This window comes from Podarcis vaucheri (assembly GCF_965113315.1).
Source record: "Podarcis vaucheri genome assembly, chromosome: 7".
Classification (NCBI taxonomy): domain Eukaryota; kingdom Metazoa; phylum Chordata; class Lepidosauria; order Squamata; family Lacertidae; genus Podarcis; species Podarcis vaucheri.
The window spans coordinates 75,308,772-75,332,496 of record NC_138765.1 but is presented as its reverse complement, the minus strand read 5'-3'; the positions used below and the strand labels follow the sequence as shown (position 1 = coordinate 75,332,496).

The following is a 23,725-nucleotide window of genomic DNA, read 5'->3' as shown; positions in this document are numbered from 1 at the left end:
CAACCTCGGGTTACAGATGCTTCAGGTTACAGAAGCTTCAGGTTACAGACTCCGTTAACCCAGAAATAGTACCTCGGGTTAAGAACTTTGCTTAAGGATGAGAACAGAAATCGTGCAGCGGTGCAGCGTCAGCAGAAGACCCCATTAGCTAAAGTGGTACCTCAGTTTAAGAACAGTTTCAGTTTAGGAACGGACCTCCAGAACGAATTAAGTTCTTAACCCATGGTACCACTTTATAAAATGGACTTATGGGAAGAAGTCCAGGGCTCCCCTCAGCAGAAAGGTTTGTGTGTGTGCAGGCACGCATGCTAAATGGCAGGGTTGACTGCTTGCAATGCTTTGAAGGAATCCCATTGAAAGATCACACTCCCCAGACCATTAACTCCACAAACTAGGGCTGCCATGCGTCCAGATTTTCCTGGACACTACCGGAATTTCAATGGCAGAATTGACATCTGGGGGGAATTTCTGAAAGGCAGCGTTTCGCCTTGGATCAACTTTCGGGGTGTCCTGGTTCTTACTTTTTGAAATATGGCAACCCTATAGTTACCAAACAGCACCACTGTATGAAGTTGTGGTTGTCCTGTTGCTTTGTTACTCAATGTTGTTTATGAAGAATGAACTTGAAATCGTCCAGCACATCCCCCGATTAAAGGAAATCTTGGATGGGCTGATTAAGGGCCTCTCCAGACTGGGTTTCTTTCCCCTTTACTCCAGCGTGTCTTTCGCAATAGGTCATTGACACAATAACAGTTCATTAGTGGGAGATCATCACAGGAAGGCTCAATCCCTGCCTCCAATTCGGTTAAATATTTTTGCAGTATTTTCAGTGGTCAGTCTGGTCAATCACATGCACTAATAGCATGTAAGGATTTCCCTACCGACCTGAATAGCAGCCAGTCTGCTGTAATAAGATAAATGTCCTTATTTCCTGCCTGAAATCAAATAAACTTCCTGGAGATTTGCTTCTGCCTGTTCTATAAAGAATACATAGAATGGTGGATGCCTAGCCTGCCTGGTTTATTTACCACTAAAACAACACAGGCCAAATGCCCTCTGGATGGTATGAGTATCATTTCCCCAATTTATAAGAAGGGATAGGAATGACCCACAAAACTATTAGCCAATTAGATTGGGGTCAGAGGAGGACAGGGTAACATTGACCAATGCTTTACTTGGAACCACATGATAAGGAACTATACTAAGAACAGCAACCTCTAGAACAAACTTCCTAATTTAGATATCTCTGGGTGTATTGAGTGAAACCCTCTCTTGGCAGTGACATATGGAGGCAGTGAGAGTCAACACAAAGCAAACTATGGAAGCATTGATGAAGTTTTATTACAAAAAGGGAGGGCAGCTGATTGAACCCTAAAGATATTTGGTAGTAAAGTGCTTACTCAAATGCTCTATGGTGTTGAGATCTGGTGCTCCGAATCAAACTCCATTTAAATTTTGAATACTGTGCAGAAAACACTCTACCATCAGGACTATATATCAGAATATCTTCTTCGTACAGAATCCAGGTGGCCAACAATTAAGGCAAGAGCGGACTGTGCTTAGTTAATGTGTATTAAAAGAATTTCTACCATGCCAATCATTCCCCCCCCTCTGCTGTACAATATAGAATTGTGTGATAAGCAACTCTGTAAAGCACCTTGTCAAGATGTTTCAGACTATTATTATTTTCCAGAACTGAGCTCTGCATTGACTTTAAGTGTCAGCTACGGGGTTGGAACTTCTGGATAGAATTTTGAAGGGACCCGCAACTAATTACAAACACCAGATTCCCCCCTTGGCATCTGCTCTTGAGAACAGAGCATTTTAGAGATAGTTATCTGTAGGGATAATTGCGGAGTGGGGAGTGAGGTCCAGAGGGAGCACATTCCCCACCAGCAGGCAGTCACAGTCTGCCTGCACGTGTGACCCTGGGGTGCGGGGTACACCCCCCCCAGACAAGCCACGGCTGTTGGAACATCGTTCCCTCTGTCTGACCTTTTGCAGTCTCAGTAGTCGGCGGTGTCCTGTCCTGACCTTTGCCTCCGAGACCTTTTGTCTCCTTCGTCATACACTGTGCAAGGGGGAAATGACACTGTGGAAACAGGTGCCAAAATAACTTTGTACCACCCCACAATCTCGGGACGGAAGATGTGTAAAGGTCACGGCCCAAAATGTATCTGCCTAGCTTGCATATTTGTCTCAATAAAAGGAGGCTCCACAGGACTGGCCAGCAGCTCGCTTCAGCCCACCTGTGCGCAGCTCACATGATGATCAACACCTGTATTGTGCCTTCACTTCAGTTATCTGACCAGACTCTCACCAATTTCCTTAAGAAATGTATTTATTGAGCTGCGTTTCCAAGTGATTCCCACTGCAGTTTGGGATGACTGCTGCAAGGTCCTGTACGCAGATAGACTTTGTATTTGTGGTCAGCCTCAGGTGGAAGACATTCATTATCTGTTAGCCTGCACCTTATATAGACCCAAGATCACGTTCTGAAACCTTTGTTCACACAATCAAGCAGGTATACCCTGACAGAAATGTTTCCATTTCTTATGAGTGACAATAATAGCTTTGCAACACACAGAGTGGCCCTCTGTGCACTGGATACAAAATAAATAAGGAAAAATGAAATAGATGAAATCACTATAAGTTGTGGTGGTGATTCGGAGGTTTAATCTGAAATCAAGCTAGATTTAAGCTTTTTGGTATCTCTGCTATCTTGCCTCTGTTACATCATAGACGTTGGCCTATATTATAGATGTGTGTTCTGTATTATTTTATTAATACTATTGCTACAAGTTTGTCATGGCCTCTGGCCAGAATGATAAACTTATGGACTATATGTTGTAAATTGCTTTGTGATGCCTTGTGGGAAGCGACTAATAAATGATTTATTTATTTTTTTGTATTTTTACTACCAGGAAAGAGGAAATACACCAGTGGGATTTTCTGTCTTGAGTATCCAAATTAATCTGAGCCCTCTTGGACACTATTCACCACGACCTTGTTGGGAATACAATAGCAGGGATCATTCAGTTAGTAAGCTAAGTGTTCACTATTGACAGCCAGACGAACTCTCAGAGTGGAGGTGTTGCCGAGCAACTAATCAGATTGGCATGATCCTTGCTGAGGTAATCCATGCTTTGATAGGCTGAGACAGTTTTCTGATTGCTTGTGTGGTAGAATACTTGTCCCAGCTATGGATGCAGCCTGGCCTAACTCATACCGAGGGCTGGGAATGTCCCATTCCTGAAACCCTAGGGAGCTGCTGCCGGTCAGTGTAGACAATACAGAACTAAATGGACCAATGTCTGACGTGATATGAGGCAGCTTCCTATGTGGGAGGCCTGTCAAACAGCTACTAGCTACGATGGACGGAGGTGGATTTTGGACCACATTCAATACAGCTATTGCTACGTGTATGTTAAAAACACAGTGAGGCGGAACACCAGTGAGCAAATCAAAGTCCATTCCTGTTAAAATGTGTATATCCAGATTCAAGCTGTTGCTTCAGGTTCTTGGAATCCAGGAGCTACTGCTACCAGGGCAAGGTTTTCCCTTCCCAATCCAGGAAAGCACCATTGTCTTTTTCGCTGAGCTGAGCTAAAAGAGAGATGATTGATGGGACAGCATCTTGCACCTTCAACGGAGCCTAGGAGAACAGAGGAGAAGGGTTGAGAGAGAGAGAGAGAGAGAGAGAGAGAGAGAGAGAGAGGGCAAGCTTATTACAGCAGCAGTGTCCTTCAAAATAAAATAAAGGAGACCCACACATAAAACACATAACACCGGTTCTGAAAGACCCACATTGGCTCCCAGCATGTTTCCGGGCACAATTCAAAGTGTTGGTGCTGACCTTTAAAGCCCTAAATGGCCTCAGTTAGTAGTCCATTGGTAGCCAGTGTTAGAAACTCAGATATATAAGCTAGGCACCAAACGGCTCCTTAAACCAGGGTTACAGTCACCAAAACGGAATGCCTAGTTGCCATTTTGGGGCCAGGACAGTACTGGAAGGCAGTGGCAACTGGTAGGGCGGAAGGCAGGGAGACCAACAGTAGGTGGTGCTAGAGCCAGCAATAGGCAGAGCCAACTCATTCTAGTTTTGCCCCCGTCCTCCTCCTCGCTGAATTCTACAAGGGGCAACAGCTGGCAGGCAGGGCCACCACCTAGACTGGTTGTAAGTTAGTAGGCAGGCGGGACCTGGCAGAGGGCAGACTGAAGCATTGGGGTCCCCTGCACCCCAATGTGTCAGCCTCCCTTGATAAATGGAAGGATGAAAAATGGGCTGGATCAGTGCAAGGCAATGTTACGTGTTCATAAGACACTGATCAGTCTGCCCCTTTCCTTTTAAAAAAATATATATTATTAATGCACAGTGAAAAAAGCCATACATCAAAACTGAACAAAAAACAAGTAGAAATAATAATAAACCAAGTAAAACAAAAAACACAAAGCATTATAACAAAAAGAAAAGAGGTCTTTTGACTGCAGACCTGACCTCCCGTCTACTCCTTAATTCAATTACATATAACTTATTGCTGGTAAAAACTATTATCATGGTTTAACTGATTCTTAGTTTTTCTTTGATCTCACACCATTCTTGATACTACTACTGAAATTAGCCAAATGCTGCAACAGAGTTTAAACTTCTGCAGTTGTTTTTGAAATATATTTTAAAGACTTCCCATTTTGAAACAAACACCTGTTCTGGTTTATTCTTTATTTTTTTCAGACAAGTTTTATCTAACTCCGCATACTCAGTCGATTTTTGGATCCAATCTTGCGTAGATGGAAGTTTGTCAGATTTCCAGTTTTTTAAGGGAAAGGGAATTTGTGTCTTTGGCACACACCACCCTGCAAACAAGCTCAAGGAATGGCGACGTAAAGCATCGACACTCACCCCACCCCACCCCAAACATCAAAAACGGAGGGAATTTTCCGTACACCCATGTACAGCCCACGCCTTCAACGCCTGCATGTACTGGGTGTCGGGAGCACCTTCTCTGACCTTCCGATCACAGGAATGCAGGAACAGAACACAGCATTCCCGAGGAGTAGGTTCTGGTGCTGTGGACTCACATTTGCTCATGAGAGCACCTCAAATGCAGCAGGGTAACGGAAGCAAAGCTGTGGAGGTTTTGTTGCATACCTAATTTATTTCTTCTAATTAAACAAATAAAAGAACATAACAAACGTGGGATGCGGGTGGCGCTGTGGGTTAAACCACAGAGCCTAGGACTTGCCGATCAGAAGGTCAGCGGTTCAAATCCCCGCGATGGGGTGAGCGCCCGTTGCTCAGTCCCTGCTCCTGCCAACCTAGCAGTTCGAAAGGCATGTCAAAGTGCAAGTAGATAAATAGGTACCACTCCAGCGGGAAGGTAAACGGCGTTTCCGTGCGCTGCTCTGGTTCGCCAGAAGCGGCTTAGTCATGCTGGCCACATGACCCGGAAGCTGTACACTGGCTCCCTTGGCCAATAAAGCGAGATGAGCGCCGCAACCTCAGAGTCGGCCACGACTGGACCTAATGGTCAGGGGTCCCTTTACCTTTAAACATGTACGAGAGAAACAGCTCTCTCATACTGCCATCTTGTCTCTAGACAAGATGTTTAGGGAAGCTTTTAATGTTTAATATATTATTGTATTTTGATATTCTGTTGGAAGCCGCCCAGAGTGGCTGAGGAAACCCAGCCAGATGGGCAGGGTATAAATAATAAATTATTATTATTATTGACAGATCAAAGAAAAAGCCACACAGTACTGGAGATGGAAGTCTGGAAAAGTAGCTTCTGCCCCCTCCTTTCTTTCTCACAAGGATCTGGTGAGCCTTGCAATGGGAGGGATGAAAATACCGTCAGGAACAACAACACATGGCGGGCAAAGAACTTACTTAAACAAGAGTGGGGGAGAAAAGATTGACTTTACTGACCTTTGTCCCTCCCATATCCGTTTGGATCCAGCCTGGGTGGAGGGCGATGCAGAGGATCCCTTCCAATTTCAGGTCTGTAGCAAGGCACTTCGTGAGCATGTTTAGTGCCGCCTTGGAGGGAGGTCAGGGGGAGAGGTGGAAAGAGTTAGATGACATGAGGCTTTTAACCTCTGGGTGGTGGGTTTGAGCCCCACGTCGGGCAAAAGATTCTCGACAATTCTATGACAACTCATCTTTTTTCTTTCCGCAAAATTCTTTTACTATTGAGCAATGAACCACTTTTAAGCAACAAACAACACGTCAGTAATATCAGGAATTTGAAACATCGGGTCAAAGCCAATGCTTGTCCTACTCAAAGCAGACTCATTGGAGTTAATAGACCTAACTTCGTCACGTTCATTAATTTGAATGAGTCTTCTGAGTAAAACTTCATTGAACGCAACTCGTAGGAGTTCCCACTGATAATTATTCTTTTTTTAAATTTCTAATAATAGCAATTGTGCATTAACACTCCCCCTACACACATATCTTGATATAGAGTTATAGCTAAATTTTGCTGAGATAAGACACATCCAAATTAATGAAGCTAACTTAAATCCTGCCCATTAATCTGAATGGATCTACTCTGCGTAAGACTAATGTTGGCAGCAGTCCACCGCCTTTTAAAAAGAACTCAAAATAAATTATTATAAGGAGGTTATGTGGCATTTCAGCTAATGTGAACCAATTCACTCTCTGCCAACTTTTATCCCAAACTATCAAGATCAGACAGAGTGTTTTCATTTAAAATATAAATAAAACAAAGGAAGAAAGCATAGTTTCAAGTGGCGACTACTGATCTCTTCCTAGAGATAAATTCTATCATAATTTGGATGGAATTTGGTATCCCAATGAAGTCCTTGCATCAGCATCAGCAATCTTCTATCAATCCTTGTCTCAAGGACAATTATGACTGAGTGAATCAAAAGCTGCTGAAAAATCAGGATCGATTGACAGATTGCATTTCTATGCTGCTTTTCATTCAAATGAATCCCAAAGTGGCTTACAAACCATAAACAACAACAGCATAATAAACCATAACAGAACATCACAAATACAGCACAAATCATATAATGTATCATATCTAGAAGATACACATGTGACAAAACCCCAAGACCATACTTTAGCAACCTGTGGGCAGGTATTATCCAATAATTAAACCCCTTCATATTAATGTCAGTCTGGTCCAAGCCAATCCTGGTTTCTTGGAGGCCGGTCGTGTAATATTTCTTCAAAGGGGTAACCACCTCATCAGTTATTTTGTTAGCTAGTCCTGCCACATTCCAAGAGATTTACCTACAATAAAAGTCTGAAGTGATGCCCCTCCATAAAAGGCTGAAAAATACCGGGGATTCCTATCTGACCCTAAAATCTCACGTTGCGTCAAGAGGCGATAAGAGCGCTCAGATCTTTGTCCTCTATTCTCTTCATACGTATTTTAATCCAGCTCTTAAATTTGCAGAGGGTGTGCTGCAACCTTCCTCAACTAATACAATATGATTCCTGTCAAGGCAACACCTAATATTTGAATCCCTGGCTGGCTAGGGAATGTTAGGTGTTTGTTTGTAGCTGACTTGCTGAGAACGCATCAGGAGGAATGATTTTGTTTGCCTCTGAAAATCTCATCTCCGCCCTAGAAGAGCTAAAAAACCCTTAATGGCCCTTTGGAGATAAAAACGGGTGTCAAATTAGATCTGTTTGGTGGGAACCCAGCTCTGCAGATATAACCAGAGGGATGATATCAACTGGAACCACTATTTGGAAATCAACTTTTACTGGCTGGGCAGAGGATATCAAGCTATGGAAATACGCTAGCTCTTTGGAATTTGAGATGATCTTTTGTGCAAACCCAGTCACCTCTGTATCCTGGTTCACTACCTTCTACCTTGCCGACTTCCTTTCTTATTGTGCAGTTAGGTTCCCATCCCATCGAGAACATAAGAAGAGCCTGTTGGATGAGCTCAATGGCCCATCGAGTTCTGTATCCTCTTCTCTCACAGTGGCCAAACAGATGTACGTGGGAAACCCACAAGCAGGGTTTGAACACCAGAGCCCTCTCCCCTCCTGTGGTTCACAGCAACTGCCAGCAGAGGGATGAGCCAGGAGGGAACCAGTCCAGGTTCTCTAGGGAAGGAGTTCCAAAGTCTGGGAGCCACCACCAAGAAGGCCCTCTCCCGTATCCCCACCAAGGGTGCCTGTGAGGGTGGCAGGAAAGAGAGAAGGGCCTCCCCCTGAAGATCTCAGAGCCTGATCAGGTTCTTACGGGAGAATATAGTCCTTCAGATAGACTGAGCTGTATCTAAAGCTACCTTCAGAGCTATATTCCAATTTTCTTCCCAGTCAATAGGTGAAATAGGTCCAGTTACCTCCTGCAGATTAATAAGGTCTGTCCCATCTCTTCCTGGAAATGGTGGGGACTGAGCCCAGGGACTTTCTGCATGCAAAGCAGATGCTCCAACACTGAGTTAGAGCCCATCCATTCTAAGGATTCATGGTTTGGAGCACTGCTGAGTAGATCCATTAACTTCAACAGGTGTACACCAAGTTAGGAGTAGCATCACTTTGAAAGTTATCTTACATCTCTTCCCACTCCCCCCCTGCCCGCCCCCTCTCCATTCTCCCAATATAATTACCTACTAAGAACACTCACCTTCGAAATTCTGTAAGGGTATATCGTGTGGTAAACGTCATTGGATTTTGCAAGCCCTATGGAGGCCGAGATGGATGACATGTTGACAATTGCAGCACGGTGACACCCCATGGTGGCACTTTGCTTGGTAGCTTTCTTCAAAAGCGGCAGAAATGCCTAAAGGAATTTATTTATTTTTAACGGGGAAATCGGAAGGTGATGTCTGCACAGGCAACGTATTTTTTAAAAGAGCACACGGTTAGCATTTCCTTAAAACAAATAAAAACATAACCTTTCAGCAAGTTAGCAAATCCTACAAAAGGGCGAATACACTCTGCAAGTTAAAGCAAGTTTGCATATTCTCTTATTTCCTATCTCCTGAGAAATCTTATTTGGAAATTCTTCCAGCTTCTGAGATTCAGGCAGTTCTGAGATTCAAACCGATCCTCCGGGTCCAAAGGAATAGAAACTCGATTTATTTATCTATATATTAATTTATGGGGGGGGGACAACGACGACTGAACATAAGGACTAGAAACTTGATTTAAAAAAGCAACGATCAAAAGTTGTGATTTCTCACTGAAGTGAAATTCTGCAGCCAATTTCACAGTGGACTGTTTCTCATGACCACCTGTGTGAAACAGAGCTGCAATGAGGAGTTCCCAAGACATCAATGACTGACTGCCTCTCTGCTAGAGCCCCAGAGTCCATCTACAGGAACCAGGTGTGGAGGCAGACGCAAAATCTGTGCCAAGCCAATATGAGTGATACGCTGGGTACAGACTGAAGTGCAACTTTTATCTGAGCTCTCGTGTATAAGGAATTCTAGGAACATACTTTAGATGAGTGGGGTGGGGGAGGGAAGACAATAATTGTTTAGAGCGACTTGGGAGTCAGAAACTCTTGCCAGTCACAGACATGTAGGACATGTGTTGCACCAGATCAGACCATTGACTCAACTAACCAGTATTGCCTGCATTGATTAGAAGCAGCGTTTCAGGGTTTCAGATAGAGAATATTTCCTAGCCTGGCCTGGAGATGCTGGTAGAGATTGAACCAGGGACCTTCTGCACGTAAAGCAAATGTTTTACCACTGAGCTACAGCCCTTCTTCTACCAGAGCAAACCACCTGCGGACCTACATCTACCTTCTTCCCAAGCCATCCCATGTTAACTCAGCCTTAAGGCTGCAAAGCTGACAGGTCCACATACAGGTTCGAGCACTTTTGAGCTTTTTTTTAACACTCTAGCGATATATAAATCTTACAAAATAGGTTAAGCAACAGGCAGCTTAGCAACCAAACAGAAGAACTACTGTTGGTTAAATGTCCCTGGCTGTTTGCCTGCGGCAGAGGACTACTTGTCCCGGGCGAACATGGTAGATGCCAGATTTACCGACTTTGTTCTTACCTTGGAGAGCATTAGCTGGGCAACAGTGTTGGTCTCGAAGGTCCTGAGCATGGCTTCCGTGGTGACGTCTTCCAGAGAACCGAAGACATTGATGCCAGCGTTGTTGATGAGGCAGTTCAGCCCTTTTCCCCCAACAATGTCTTCCACCTTCTTGACCGTTTCCTTGATGCTGCTTTCGGAAACCACATCTGGATTCGAGAACACAGGAGAAGATGATGCATGTTACGATATTGAAGCAATGCAGCCACGAGCTGCTGGTAGCTTGAAAACAAAACATAATGGGAATGTTGGGACTGTTCACTGGGAAACAGAGGGACAGTCAATTCACAGTGCAGAGGGCACCGGAATTAGCTCAGAGTGTAATATGAGCTGAACAGGAAGTGTTTGTTCTCTCTCAACTGCTAGAGTTTGAAGAGAGCAGTCATGTTTTCTGTAACGCTGCAAAGACAGAAATAAAGGCATGTAAATACGTTTCTGTCTATCTCTTTCCCCTGCCCGGGGGGGGGGGGCAGGAAAGAGGGGTGTGTTCTTCTCACACTGAGAAGGATCGCCTATCGCGACCTCTGCCTGGATCTTGCCGTTAAAGCAGACAGAGAGGTCAACAGGAGACCAAGCCGGGTGCCTGGGAGAGTTGCCAGTTTCTCCTGATAAAGGCTTGATTTCCAACAGCATAATAGAGAGAGTCAGACTGCCGGTCTATCTAGCCCAATACTGTCTACATTGACTGGCAGAAGCTCTCCGGGCTTTCAGACAGTAGACATCCCCAGCCCTACCTGGGGACTGAACCTGTCAACTTCTGCATAGCTCTCTCACCGAGGTGTCCAGAGCGGGTGGGGAGGAGAGCAGTTAAGGAGTAACTGCTCCAGAACAATGTCAGCCTTGTCTATAGTGACTGGCAACTAGGGATGTCAGAGAATTCTGCAGAGAAACAAAGTAGAATTTGCTGCAGTTCACATGCTGGTCTGTGTGCAAGAATGGAAATCGGTCAACGATTGGGATTTGTTCTCTTCGTTGTTGTTCTTTGCATTTGCAAATGATGTGCAATTCATGGCCTTTCTCCCACGGTTGTTTGTAACCAATGTTTTACTCAAAGTAGACCCATGGAAATTAATGGGCCCGTCTTAATTATGCTCAGAACATAAGAAGACTCTGCCGGATCAGGCCAGGTGTTCATCGAGTCCAGAGCCCTGTTCTCATAGTGGCCAACCAGCTGACCCCAAGGGAAGTCCACAAGCAGGACCCAACTTACAGCCATCCAAGTTGGTGGCAGGCCATCGTTGCCTCCAGTGGCAGTGAGTTCCATAGCTAAACTATGCACTGCATGAAGTAATATATTCTTTCACCTGTCCTAAACCTTCCAGCTTTCAGCCTCATTGGACGTCTCCAAGTTCTCGTGTTACGAGAGAAGAAGAAAAGACATGCACTCTTTCTGAATAAGGGAGGGAAACATTTCCTTATCCACTATCTCCATGCCATTTTGTAAATTTCAGTCCTGCCACCTCTGATTCACCTTTCTCTCAAATAGAAAATCCCATACTTCCTAACAGGGGAGTCGTCACATCCCCTCGTCTTTCAGTTTCAACAGGTTTACTCTGAGCAGGACTAACACTGGATACAATCCTATTTCTTTCGGTGTCTCTCAAACTCGGGTCCCCCCAACTGTTGTTGGACTATAACTCCCATCATCCCTAGCTGGTAGGGCCAGTGGTCAGGGATGATGGGAGTTGCAGTCCAGTAACAGCTGGAGACCCAAGCTTCAGATATTTTCATGGGGGCCGTCAGGCGCAGAGCAGAAGAGGAAACTTTTTGCTTACCAAGCGGCAAAACCCTGATGTTGCTGTACTGCTTGCAGAGTTTCTGTAGCTCCTAGAAAGAAAGAACAAGACCAACATTTGTGGACATCCCATCTGCCTAAATGAATTTTAATGGCAGCGCTCGCCAGCCTTCCTCCACCCAAAGGATAGCAATAGTATTATTATTATTTGTCTTTTTTATTAAATGTATTTACCGTCCTTCTTCCATAGATCCCTGGCAGGTTCACAACATAAAAATACAATATAAAAACCACAAAATACATAATAGAAATGCTTCTTTAATCTCCTCTCTCCTCCTCTTCTTTTGCTTTCTCTCTCTTTCGGTCTCTTTTCCCCCTTTGCTTCTTTCTGCCTTTGCTCTTTGCTATATTAAGCAGCTGTTTTAATTTCAGCGTATTGTAAAAGTACACTTTGTAATGGGTACGAACGTCTGTACATTTATGAACAAGTATCAATAAATAAAAAGGGGAAAACAAACAAAAATTAAAGGATGAAAAAGGAAAACCATAAAGCAGGCATGTGGAATGAGCCCAGTTGCAAAGATCTGAAAAATAATATGAGTCCAAGTAAAGAATTGTAGTGTTATCAGAGCATAAAGTCTCATTCCAGGATTGCCAGGTTTGGGATGAGGCTTGTCTTGAAAAGGACGGTTTTGGGGTATATGTCATAAACACAGGCAACTCTCGTTAATTAAAGGTGGTGTAGTGTGGTGGAGTGGTTAAGAGTGGTGGACTCGTAATCTGGTGAACCGGGTTCGCTTCCCCGCTCCTCCACACTCAGCTGCTGGGTGACCTTGGGCCAGTCACACTTCTTTGAAGTCTCTCAGCCCCACTCACCTCACAGAGTGTTTGTTGTGGGGGAGAAAGGGAAAGGAGATTGCTAGCCACTTTGAGACTCCTTAGGGTAGTGATAAAGCGGGATATCAAATCCAAACTACTACTACTTCTTCATAAAAGAGCACCAATCCAACCCTGCAGAAAGTAACGCTGAAAGCGCCCCATGAGATAAGCGGCATTAACCAAAGTGGGTGACTCACCTGGGGGTGGGTTTTCTGGGCTGGCAGGCTGGATCCCCTCAATGCTCAGCCAATGGGCTGCGAGAGAAGGGGGGAACCAATAATCCCCCCACCCACCCACAACACATTTCAAAGGGCATTGGGTGTTAATCAGCCAAAGGCTTGGTTGAAGAGGGGCATTTTATAAGGAAGGTGCCAAGTAAGCCTTCCTGGGGAGAGCATTCCACAAGCAGGGAGCCACCACAGAAAAGGCCCATTCTCATGCTGCCACCCTCTGCACCTCTCATGGCAGAGGCACACAGGAAAGGGCCTTAGATGATGATCTCAGGTTTCATATGGAGAGAGGCGGTACTTACGGTATTGCAATCCTGACATAATGCAACAGGACCCCCAATATGCTGCATGTCTGTATGGGGCAGCGGCAAGGGACTGTAACCGCCTGCCTCTCAATTTTTATCTGCGTCTGAATCCAGCCTAGGTAAGACCGTTCTTCTCCTGTCGATGGTTTAACTGGGCTGTAGCCTTTCCACCCCCTAGGGAAAATTATACTTCTCCCAAATTATAGCTTCTCCCAAAACTATCAGCATAAGAAGCATGATTTAGGATGCTCTCTCCAGATCTGAGATTTGGGGAGGGGGGAGAGAGAGGAGGGTCTCAATATTTATTTATATTCTCCCTTTCCTCCCAAGGAACTCAAGGCGGTCTCCGCAAATCTCATCTCCTCCCGCCCTCTGTTTCATCCTCACAAAACAGCCCTGCGAGTTAGGCTGGTCTGGCAGAGCCTGTGACTAGTCCAAGGTCGTCCAGTGATCTTCATGGCGGGAGGGGGGTCAGGATTCGAACCCCCGTTGGCCGGCGTTGCCTCTAACCACTACACCACTCTGTTACCTGGCCGGCCACTGGGAGGGATCAGGATCCTGGTCCAGGTGGGCTTGGGGGGATTCGGGTGCGTGCAGGTGAAGGGAAATGCGTCCGCCTTACCTGAGCGCTTTCAGGGCACCGGCAGGTGGCGATGACGACTTCTGGGCAGGGGGAGGCAGCCAGGAACCCCTCGACCAAGCCCAGGCCGATGCCCCGGTTGGCGCCGGTGATGAGCACGGAACGGCAGAGCGCTTGATCCATCCCAGCGCGCAGGGAGCCTCCACTTTTGGGAGCGCCGAGGAGGTTTTTTTAAAAAGCAGGGCCACGCCCCCTCCCGCGAGGCCCCGCCCCAAACCACGCCCCTCCGAATCTTGACGCCGTTCGGTGAGCCAGGCGAGAAGAGGCTTTTGTTTATTTACTTATTGATGCGGCAAAAAAGTCTCTCCGCTTCCGCCTCCTGATCAAAAGGGAGTCCTACAAAAAAGGGATCCCACGTGAGCTCTGGTTGATGCCTTTATGCACTCTGCATATGTAGGCGTGTCAGACCCTCCAAGTGTTCCTATTTTCCCTGATTTAGAGAATCCCTGATTTCTGATCTGATTCCAGATTGTCCCGCTTTTCCATAGGATGTCCCTCTTTTCAATGGAGAAATGTTGGAAGGTATGGAGTCATCCAGTGCTTTTTTTCTGGCGGTACGCATACCCCTAGACATTTTTTGAATCTAAGTTTGGCCTCATTGAGAGGCAGTATTTCAATATGAGTAGGAAAATGAGAGTACCCCTAAACATTTTTTAAAGAAAAAAAGCACTGGAGTTATCTGACCCCCCCAAGCCATCTGAAGGCAATCCTGTGTATAGGGAAGTTTTATTCATGTTTCATTGTGTTTTTATATATGTTGGAAGCTGCTCGGACTCAGAGTGGCTGGGGCAACCCAGCAAGATGTGTGGGGTATAAGTAGTAAAATTATCATTATGGAATGGGACATCCCTATTTTCATGGGAGAAATGTTGGAGGGTATGGCGTGTGTCCAAAAATATAAACACCACCAACCCCCTTCTGAGATATTCATTTTTTAATCATCGTTTCGTGCGATGTGATTGTAAAACAAGCAAACCTCAAAACGGTTTACAAAAAGAACAGTGAAAAATTATCGGGGGAAAGAAGTTTTAAAGTATTTGAAATTGAAATCACACTGAGAACCCAACTCATCCTTGAGATATCTATCGATACCCATATCCATATTAATATTAATATTGATACATAATTTCAGAGATAGACATATAAAGATATTAAAGATATTTAAAAAGTTGATATTGAGTTCTGTACAGTGGACACTCGGGTTGCAAACGTGATCTGTGCGGGATGCACGTTTGCAACCTGCAGCGTTTGCCACCTGCGCACGCGCAGGTTATGATTAATTGCTTCTGCGCATGCACAAAGCACGATTTGGCTCTTCTGTGCATGCGCGACCGCCGAAACCCGGAAGTAACCCGTTCCAGTACTTCTGGGTTTCGGCGGTCCGCAACCTGAAAAAACACCACCTGAAGTGTCTGTAACCCGAGGTATGACTGTACTTTGCTTTATACTCTCTCCCCCCCCCCCCACTTTTTGTAAAAATCCAACTGGCATTGCCAAAAAAAAATAACTGTCCTCACTCTGCACAGTTCACAAACAGTGACACACCCATGGGAAAGGGCGTCTGGCATGCAATGCCAAACACCTTGCCAACTCCGAAAGGTCTCGGCCCATAAAGACAACAATTGGCAGGAGTCACCATGGCTCTTTATGGCTGCAGATCTGTGCTTATCCACCCGAGAGCAAACCCAGGGTCAACGAAACGGGGAACCTGCTGGAGCATAGTCCCTCTTGGCATGGCAACTGTGGCAGATCCCCAGAATTCCCCCTAGCCCCAGAGTCTGTTCAGCAGTCTCAGCCTGGGGCAGATTTGCATGTAGTAAGTTCTAGGTTTGATCCCTAGCATGCTCTGGGTAAAGGTAAAGGGACCCCTGACCATTAGGTCCAGTCGTGACCGACTCTGGGGTTGTGGCGCTCATCTCGCTTTATTGGCCGAGGGAGCCAGCGTACAGCTTCCAAGTCATGTGGCCAGCATGACTAAGCCGCTTCTAGCGAACCAGAGCAGTGCACGGAAAAGCCGTTTACCTTCCTGCCGGAGCGGTACCTATTTATCTACTTGCACTTTGAGGTGCTTTCGAACTGCTAGGTTGGCAGGAGCAGGGACCGAGCAACGGGAGCTCACCCCGTTATGGGGATTTGAACCACCGACCTTCTGATAGGCAAGTCCTAGGCTCTGTGGTTTAACCCACAGCGCCACCTGCGTCAGCCACAGAGCCACCTGCCACCCAGCTCTGGAAGAGACGATTAAAACCCCAGAGAGCCACTGCCAGTCAGTGTAGGCATTACTGAGCTTGATGGGCTAACTCTGACTCAGTATAAGGCAGCTTCCTTATGTTCCTATTATATGTTATTGTTATTTATTGAATTTGTAGACCCCCGCAGGTCTCAGGATGGTTGCAACATGAAATCACAGTACAGAAACACAAAATACATAACCAAAACAAAAACAAAGCAACCCAATAACACCCCCCCCAAACACATTTTAAAAGGGCACTGGATGTCAATCAGCCAAAGGCCTGGTTAAAGAGGAATGTTTTCTCCGGTGAGCAACCTGGCCACTGAATTCTGTACCAGCTGAAGTTTCCAAACCATCTTCAGAGGCAGCCCTACGTATAACGCATTGCAGGAATCTAACCTTGAGGTTACCAGAGCAAAGATAACATTCGTTAAGCTATCCCTGTCCTGTGGCTGGGACTGTGGGGAGCTGAAGTCCAAAATACCTGTTGGGCAGCAGGTTGGCCAAGGCTGAGGGTGGGGGAACCTTTACCCTCCAGATGTTGCTGAAGTGCAGCTCCCATCAGCCCTTGCAAGCAGGCCCAATGGCCGGGGATGATGGGAGTCGTAGTTCAGCCACATATGAAGGTCCACCATTTCCTCGCACCAAAGCTAGATCCTACATAACAACGGAAACCCCAGCCTTCCCCACGTCGTCGGGCTGTTTTGGTGACAGCTTTTGCCGCCTTGCCAATCGGAGCATTCATTAATGGCTTAAGACGCCTTTGAATCTGCTCTTTGCTTAATCCTGGCTGTCAGCACACCAGTCAAGCTCTCTGGTGCCAGACGCTCTGGCGTTCTTCAAAAGTCTGTTGACACAACAGGAGCTGTTCAGGGATGCCAGCTGCTGGAGAGTGTTGCGTGCTCACACATGTTGTGTGTGCTTGAGCTCAATCCGGACAGCAAAACCAATAACAGGGAACATGGCGGACCTGTGGTTTGAGGGAGAGGCCTTTCCTGCGCAAGGGATCCTCTCCCAAAGAAACAAGAACCACAAGGGTACCCAGAGGGCATATCTCCTACTTGAGCAAGCACTAGACATCTCGCTGCAGGGATGGAGTATCCAGTGAGACCCCTCTGAGGAAGACCAGCACTGGATACAACCCAGTATATGGGTGGCGCTGTGGTCTAAACCACTGAGCCTCTTGGCCTTGCCGATCAGAAGGTTGATGGTTTGAATCCCCGCGATGGCATGAGCTCCTGTTGCTCTGTCCCAGCTCCTGCCAACCTAGCAGTTCAAAAGTACGCCAGTGCAAGTAGATAAATAGGTACCACTGTGGTGGGAAGGTAAGCGGTGTTTCCGTGTGCTCTTGTTTCCGTCATGGTGTTCCCATTGTGCCAGAAACGGTTCAGCCATGCCAACCACATGATCCGGAAAGCTGTCTGTGGACAAACGCCGGCTCCCTCGGCCTGAAAGGGAGATGAGTACTACAACCCCATAATTGCCTTTGACTGGACTTACCGTTGTCATTTCAAACCTCGAATTGGCTATCTTTTCCTAGCTGCCTGGCTAGTTGTTTGATGTTGAAAAGACCTAAAGGGCGCCATGTTTGTTAACTGGTATAAGATGGCTTGGCAAGTCGGAAAAAATCACAAATAATCAACCTCTGACTAAAAGAATGCAGTATAAAGATTCTTTTGTGGCCTGGTGTTATTGTTTACATGAGCTAAGATGAAATACAAAGGCATCTCCCAGGTGACACAAAACTTTCTGGCTGCTATGAACATTGTGGACTTGAATTTTGATACTTCCTGATGGCTCGTACTGACGGATTAATATTTCGGGCTTGCCTTTTTTTTTACTTTAGACTCTCCTCTATGAAATTTGGAGGAGATTGTTCTGTACTATTAAAATTGTGTTAATTTAAAAGCAATCACAACCCTGCCCATGCTCCTAAAGAACCCACAATAAATTAAGCACCAAAGGATGGCAACTTTACAGGACTGGTTTTGTACTTTTTAATCCCTCATTCTCTCACTTCATGCTCTATAAAAACAAAGCAAGGGAAATGGCGTCACCTCCTTGCAGACACAAAGGGAGACAAAGGAAGGTGACCCAGCTATAAAGGCAAGGTGCTTATAGAAAAGGACAGGGGGGGGGAGTAATTTAACAAAGAAACTGGTTCCGCCAGTTCTGCAGTTCCCCCTACTACAAACTACACTCTAACCAAATACTAAATCACTGGCTTGGTTGGGACCCACAGGCATCATCCAAACCAACCCTCGGTCCTATAATGACACAACACACCAAATGTAAAACAAGTCAACCCTTCACAATTTTAAACCCCTGAAATTTAAAATCTCAAAAAAGAAAAGAAGAAAAATGGTGGCTGGAATAAAACACGCAAGAAGCAATTCAGGTCTCCCAAAATAAATCAGTTTTGACCAGACACCTGGGGGGGGGGGAGTTGGCCCACACCAACTGGCCTGCAGCCTGGAGACTTATCGTGCACAAGTAGAATGAGCGTTCACACTTCTCTCCATCCTGTTTGGATACCACAGATTTCAGGAAAGAATTACATGTCCTGTGGCAAAACTGATAAAGACCCGGGCAGGTTAGCTAGTACAGGAAGCCGATCACTTAAAAGATGATGTCTACATCCAAGGGGGTACTGTATATGGACTTTTTAAACTATATAGTTAGCTGTAATATTTGGTTTCTTTTGTTAAAGTTATAAAGGAAAGGTGTGTCCGTGTTATGTAGAACTACGTAAAAGGATTAGGAGTTAGGACAGTAGTACAGTGGTACCTCAGGTTACAGATGCTTCAGATTACAGACTCCACTAACCCAGAGATAGTACCTCAGGTAAATAACTTTGCTTCAGGATGAGATCAGAAATTGTGTGGCAGTGTCGGGGCAGCAGCGGGAGGCCCCATTTGCTAAAGTGGTACCTCAGGTTAAGAACCGTTTCAGGTTAAGAACGGACCTCCAGAACGAATTAAGTCCTTAACCTGAGGAACTTCAGGGCTCTGCACACTTACATTTTGCTCTGCGTTTTGTCTAGGTCTGTGTCTGAGTGTTTTTCTTTCAACTGTCCACTTTCCCCAGTAAAACCCAATCTCTACCGCTGAATCAGAGCAAGCAGCATTGTGGGTTTTCCACGGACTACTCTTTGTTCCAGTCCAGCATTAAAGAGCGGATTTTTGCAGGGGAAACAGCAGAGGGTGGGGGGTGGGTGGGGAATAAGCGCTTGGACACAGACCTGAAAATCCTAGACCTCTTCCTAGAAATGTAGAGCAAAGGCAAGCACATGTGAGTCCCAATGAGAGAGAGCACAGGTTAAGGGAACAGCTTCCAAGAAGTGATTCAGGACTTAAAGTACAGGGAGAGAGCAGGAGGGTTCGTGAGAATTAGCAGTTAAAGAAAGCTTGTATAGATAGTTTATTGTTTTATAAGACTTCTGACTGATCCTTGAAACAACTGCCAGCAGCTTCTGCAATCCTTCCTCAGCTCACATGCTTTGACAATTTCACACACATCTCTGCTTCCCAAACGCCTTCCAGCAGCTTCCCATCAAAATATTACCCTTGATGGTTATGGTGCTTGATGTGCCTTGAAATATTTGCACACACACATGTGCTGAGAACTGGCACTCAGCACCCATCCCCATCTGTGACAGGTACTGATTCTCTACTGGAGACTGTTGGGAGAAGAAAGGGAAGCGGGGAGGAATTTCACATGAATAAGGAAGGATTTGTGAAGACGCCTGACTGAGTTCTGCCTCAGAAGCCCTTTCCCTGGCTTTTGCATGCACCGAAATAGATAACTAGAAGGAATGCAAATCTAAAAAAAATGTACGGTAATATGAACACTGGCAACTGGAAAACAGTGGCCTGCGAGCGCTCCAATTGGAAAACAGCGTTTACCAAAGGTGTTATGGGCTTTGAAGACACTCAAACTCAGGATGAAAGGGAGAAACGTGCTAGGAGGAAGGCACGCTTGGCAAACCCTCACCGTGATCAACTCCCACCCGGAAACCTTTGTCCCCACTGTGGAAGGATGTGTGGATCCAGAATTGGCCTCCACAGTCACTTACGGACTCACTGTTTTTTTTTTTATATATTTTATTAAGGATTTTCTTGTTTTACAGAAGTGTAGTGCCTCATATATATTTTTTCCCCATGTAACATTTTTACAAATCTGTTTCATTTGTTGAGGCATTAGGGGGAGAAGAAAATAAAAATAAAAATAAAAATAAAAATAAAAAAGGAGAGAAAAAAGAAGGGGGGGTGGAGAGAGGGAAGATGGATAAGGGTGGGATTGGGTGGCGGTGTTTCTATTATGTTTAATGTATGTAGAGTTTGGTGTCAGCGTGCTTTTGTTGTTCACTTGTGTTCCTTTGGTGGTGAGAGAGGTTGGGGTTGGCCTAGGGTGTGATTGTTTGCTTGTGATTGGCTGTGGTGATCTTTGTTTTCGTGTGTGAGTGAGGTGGGTGGGTGTTTTGGATCAGGTTAGCCATATTGATTTGTATGCTGTTGGTGGATTATTGTCATTGTCCTGTTGGGCTGTGTGTGTGATAAAGGGGAGCCATACCGGGGTGAAGGCATCTTCTTCTGTTTGTCCCCGTGTCAGTTTCAGTTTATTAGTTAATTTTTCTAGTAGGGCTGTTTCCCATACTATTTGATACCATTGGTCCATGCTTACTCCTGACAGGTCTCTCCAGTGTCTGGTTATGGTGTTTCTGGCTGCTGAGAGCAGGTGGGTTATGAGTTCTTTGTGGTGTAAATGGGCATTGTTGTCTTGGAAGATGTTTAGTAGGGCCAATTCTGGGGTGGTGTCTATTACTTGCTTAGTTATTTTACAAATTTCTTGTATGGCTGTTGTCCAGAACAGTTGGATTTTGGGACACTCCCACCACATGTGGAAGTATGTGCCTGTGGAGGTGCACCCTCTCCAGCATTTTGGTGAGGTTCCTGGGTGTATTAGCGCTAGTTTCCTTGGTGTTAGGTACCACCTGTAGGTGAGTTTCAGTGTGAGTTCTTTTCTTTTCGTTGATATGGATTTAAAGGGGGGTTTAGACCACATTCTGGTCCATTGAGTGGGGTTTATCTCATAGCCTATGTCATTCTCCCATTGATTTTTGATTGCGTCTAGGGGATTTGCGAGATTTTGGAGTAGTATTTTGTATATTGCGGATACCATCCCTTTACCGTTTCCCTTTGTTGTTAGAAGGAGGTTTTCGAAGGTTGTCAGGGGCCTAGTTGCTGCTGATTTTACTGTTGGGTTGTTTAAGAGGGCATGTAGTTGGTGTTGTGTTAACCAGGGCATTTGGGTGTCTTCTAGTTTGTCTTGTATTTCTTGTGTTGACAAGGGTTTGTTATTTTTATAAAAGTCTATTAGGCGATACAAGCCTTTGGTTCGCCAGGTTTTTATCTTGAGGTTTTGTGCTGCATGGTGGAATAATGGGTGGTATGCCAGGGGGATTAGTGGGGATGGGGTTGGGGATAGTTTGCCTATTTGTGTTTTCCATGCTTTGAGCATGGTCTGTGTGTACCTGTTAAGTGTTGTGGGAATTTTCTTTAGTTTGTTTGGGAGGAGTGGGTATGTTGTGGTGCAGGTGTTTTCAATTGTGTCCTTCTCTAGGTGTACCCATTGTTTTGTCTCATCTTCTAGTATATATGGGATTATATGGCGTATTTGGTTGGCGTTGTAATATGCTTCTATGTTGGGGATTCCCCATCCTCCTTCTGAGGTGGGGAGGTGCAGGTATTTGGGGCTTATTCTTGGTTTTTTATGTGAGAAGATGAAAGAGTGTAGTTTTCTCTGCCAACTGTGAAGTTGGGTTGAGGGGATCCAGATTGGGAGGGTTTGGAATAGGTAGGTTAGTTTTGGGAGTGTGATCATTTTGATCATGGCTATTTTGTCTGAGAGAGTGAGGTTCATGTTATTCCATCTCTTTAGGTCTTTGTTAATTTGTCGCCACAGGGGCTTGTAGTTGTGGAGGTACAATTTATTGAGGTTTCTGGTTATTTGTACCCCTAGGTATCTGAACTTGGTGTGGCAAAGTTTTATTTTGGTGACCTTCGTGAGTTCTTTTTGGGTGTGAGGAGGGGTATTGAAGCACATAGCTTCTGACTTTGTGAAATTTACCTGTAGGCCCGACACCATTGCAAATGCGTTGAGTTCTCTGATTAGGGAGGTTGCTGTGCTTACGGGGTCTGGTGTTGTGACCATTAGGTCATCTGCAAAGAGCCCTAATTTATAGGTCCTGCCTTTTATTTCCACTCCCTTGATGTCTGTGGCTGCTCGGATGCGGATTGCTAGGGGTTCCAGAGCCAGGATAAATAAGAAGGGAGACAGTGGGCATCCTTGTTTCGTGCCTCTTTGGATAGCTATAGTGTTAGAATCCATATTGTTAGTTCTGCATTTTGCTGAGGCTTGGGAGTATATTTGTTTGAGGATTTGTAGGAAGTTGGGGCCAAATTTCATGTTAGTTAGTACTGCTAGTATGTATTTCCACTCCAAGCAATCAAAGGCTTTGAGGATGTCTAGGGACATAATTGTCAATGGGAGTTTGGTTGCCTTGCTGTGTTCGATGAGGTTCAGTAGTTTCCTGATGGGGTCTGTTATATTGCGGCCAGGGACAAAGCCAGTCTGGTCTGGGGCTATTAACTTGTGTAGGAAGATTTTTAGGCGGTTGGCCAAGATTGATGTGAATATCTTGTAGTCTTGGTTTATTAATGAGATTGGGCGGTATGATTCTACTTTGAGGCTGTCTTTTAGTGGTTTTGGGATGGAGACTATTTTGGAGTGGGTCCAGGTTTTGGGGATGGGGCCCCCTTTTATGATGTCGTTGAATAGGCGGGTCATGTAGGGCATCAAGGGTTCTTTGAATTTCTTATAGAATTCTGCTGTGAAGCCGTCTGGGCCTGGGGCTTTGTGTGGTTTCAAGTTTTTGAGGACCGCATCTATTTCCTCTGGGGTGATAGGGCTATCCATGAATTCCTGTTCCTCATCAGTTAGGGTAGGCATGGTCAGTCCTGCTAGAAATTTTTTGATTTCCCTCTCTGGTGGGTTATGGGAGGTGTATAGGTTGGAGTAAAATTCTGCAAATTCTGAAATTATTTCTTTGGGGGAGAATGTTATGTTGCCGTCTTTTTTGGTGATGCAGTGTATTCTTGTTTTGAGTGCTTTTTTCCTACATCTATTTGCTAGTAATCTGGAGTTTTTCCCTCCATATTCATAGAAACGTTGTTTAGAGTATAGAATGTTGATCATTGTTTTGTTGATTTCTAAGGAGTCTAGTTCTCTCCTTTTCTGTTCTATAAGTTTGAGGAGTTTTTTAGATCCTGTTTGTTTGTAGCGTGATAATAATAATAATAATAATAATAATAATAATAATAATAATAATAATAAATTTTATTTATATCCCGCCCTCCCCAGCCGAAGCCGGGCTCAGGGCGGCTAACAACAATAAAAATAGTTCAACATTCTAAAACATTCATTATAACATTAATTAAATCAAATTAAAATCAAATTAATGGCAACCATCAAGCAAATTTTTGTGCAGATTGCCAGAGGAGGGGGTCAGGCTGCGCCCTGACAAAAGGCCTGGTGGAACAGCTCTGTCTTGCAGGCCCTGCGGAAGGATGCCAGGTCCTGCAGGGCTCTAGTCTCTTGTG

General features: G+C 45.2%; 1 protein-coding gene and 1 long non-coding RNA gene across 2 annotated transcripts in view; one reads left to right on the top strand and one right to left on the bottom strand.

The window, feature by feature from the left end:
- Window positions 1-23,725, top strand: part of LOC309536539 — a 253,860-nt gene that overhangs the window by 191,234 nt on the left and 38,901 nt on the right. The window lies entirely within an intron of this gene.
- On the bottom strand, window positions 2,324-13,992 carry LOC309536377 (C-signal-like). The gene is made up of 6 exons (XM_082230568.1): window positions 13,814-13,992; window positions 11,818-11,869; window positions 10,004-10,191; window positions 8,616-8,771; window positions 5,927-6,037; window positions 2,324-3,655 (listed from the first exon to the last, which is right to left on the bottom strand). The coding sequence occupies exons 1-6, from the start codon at window positions 13,952-13,954 to the stop codon at window positions 3,542-3,544; spliced, it is 762 nt and encodes a 253-aa protein (XP_082086694.1). The 5' UTR covers window positions 13,955-13,992; the 3' UTR covers window positions 2,324-3,541.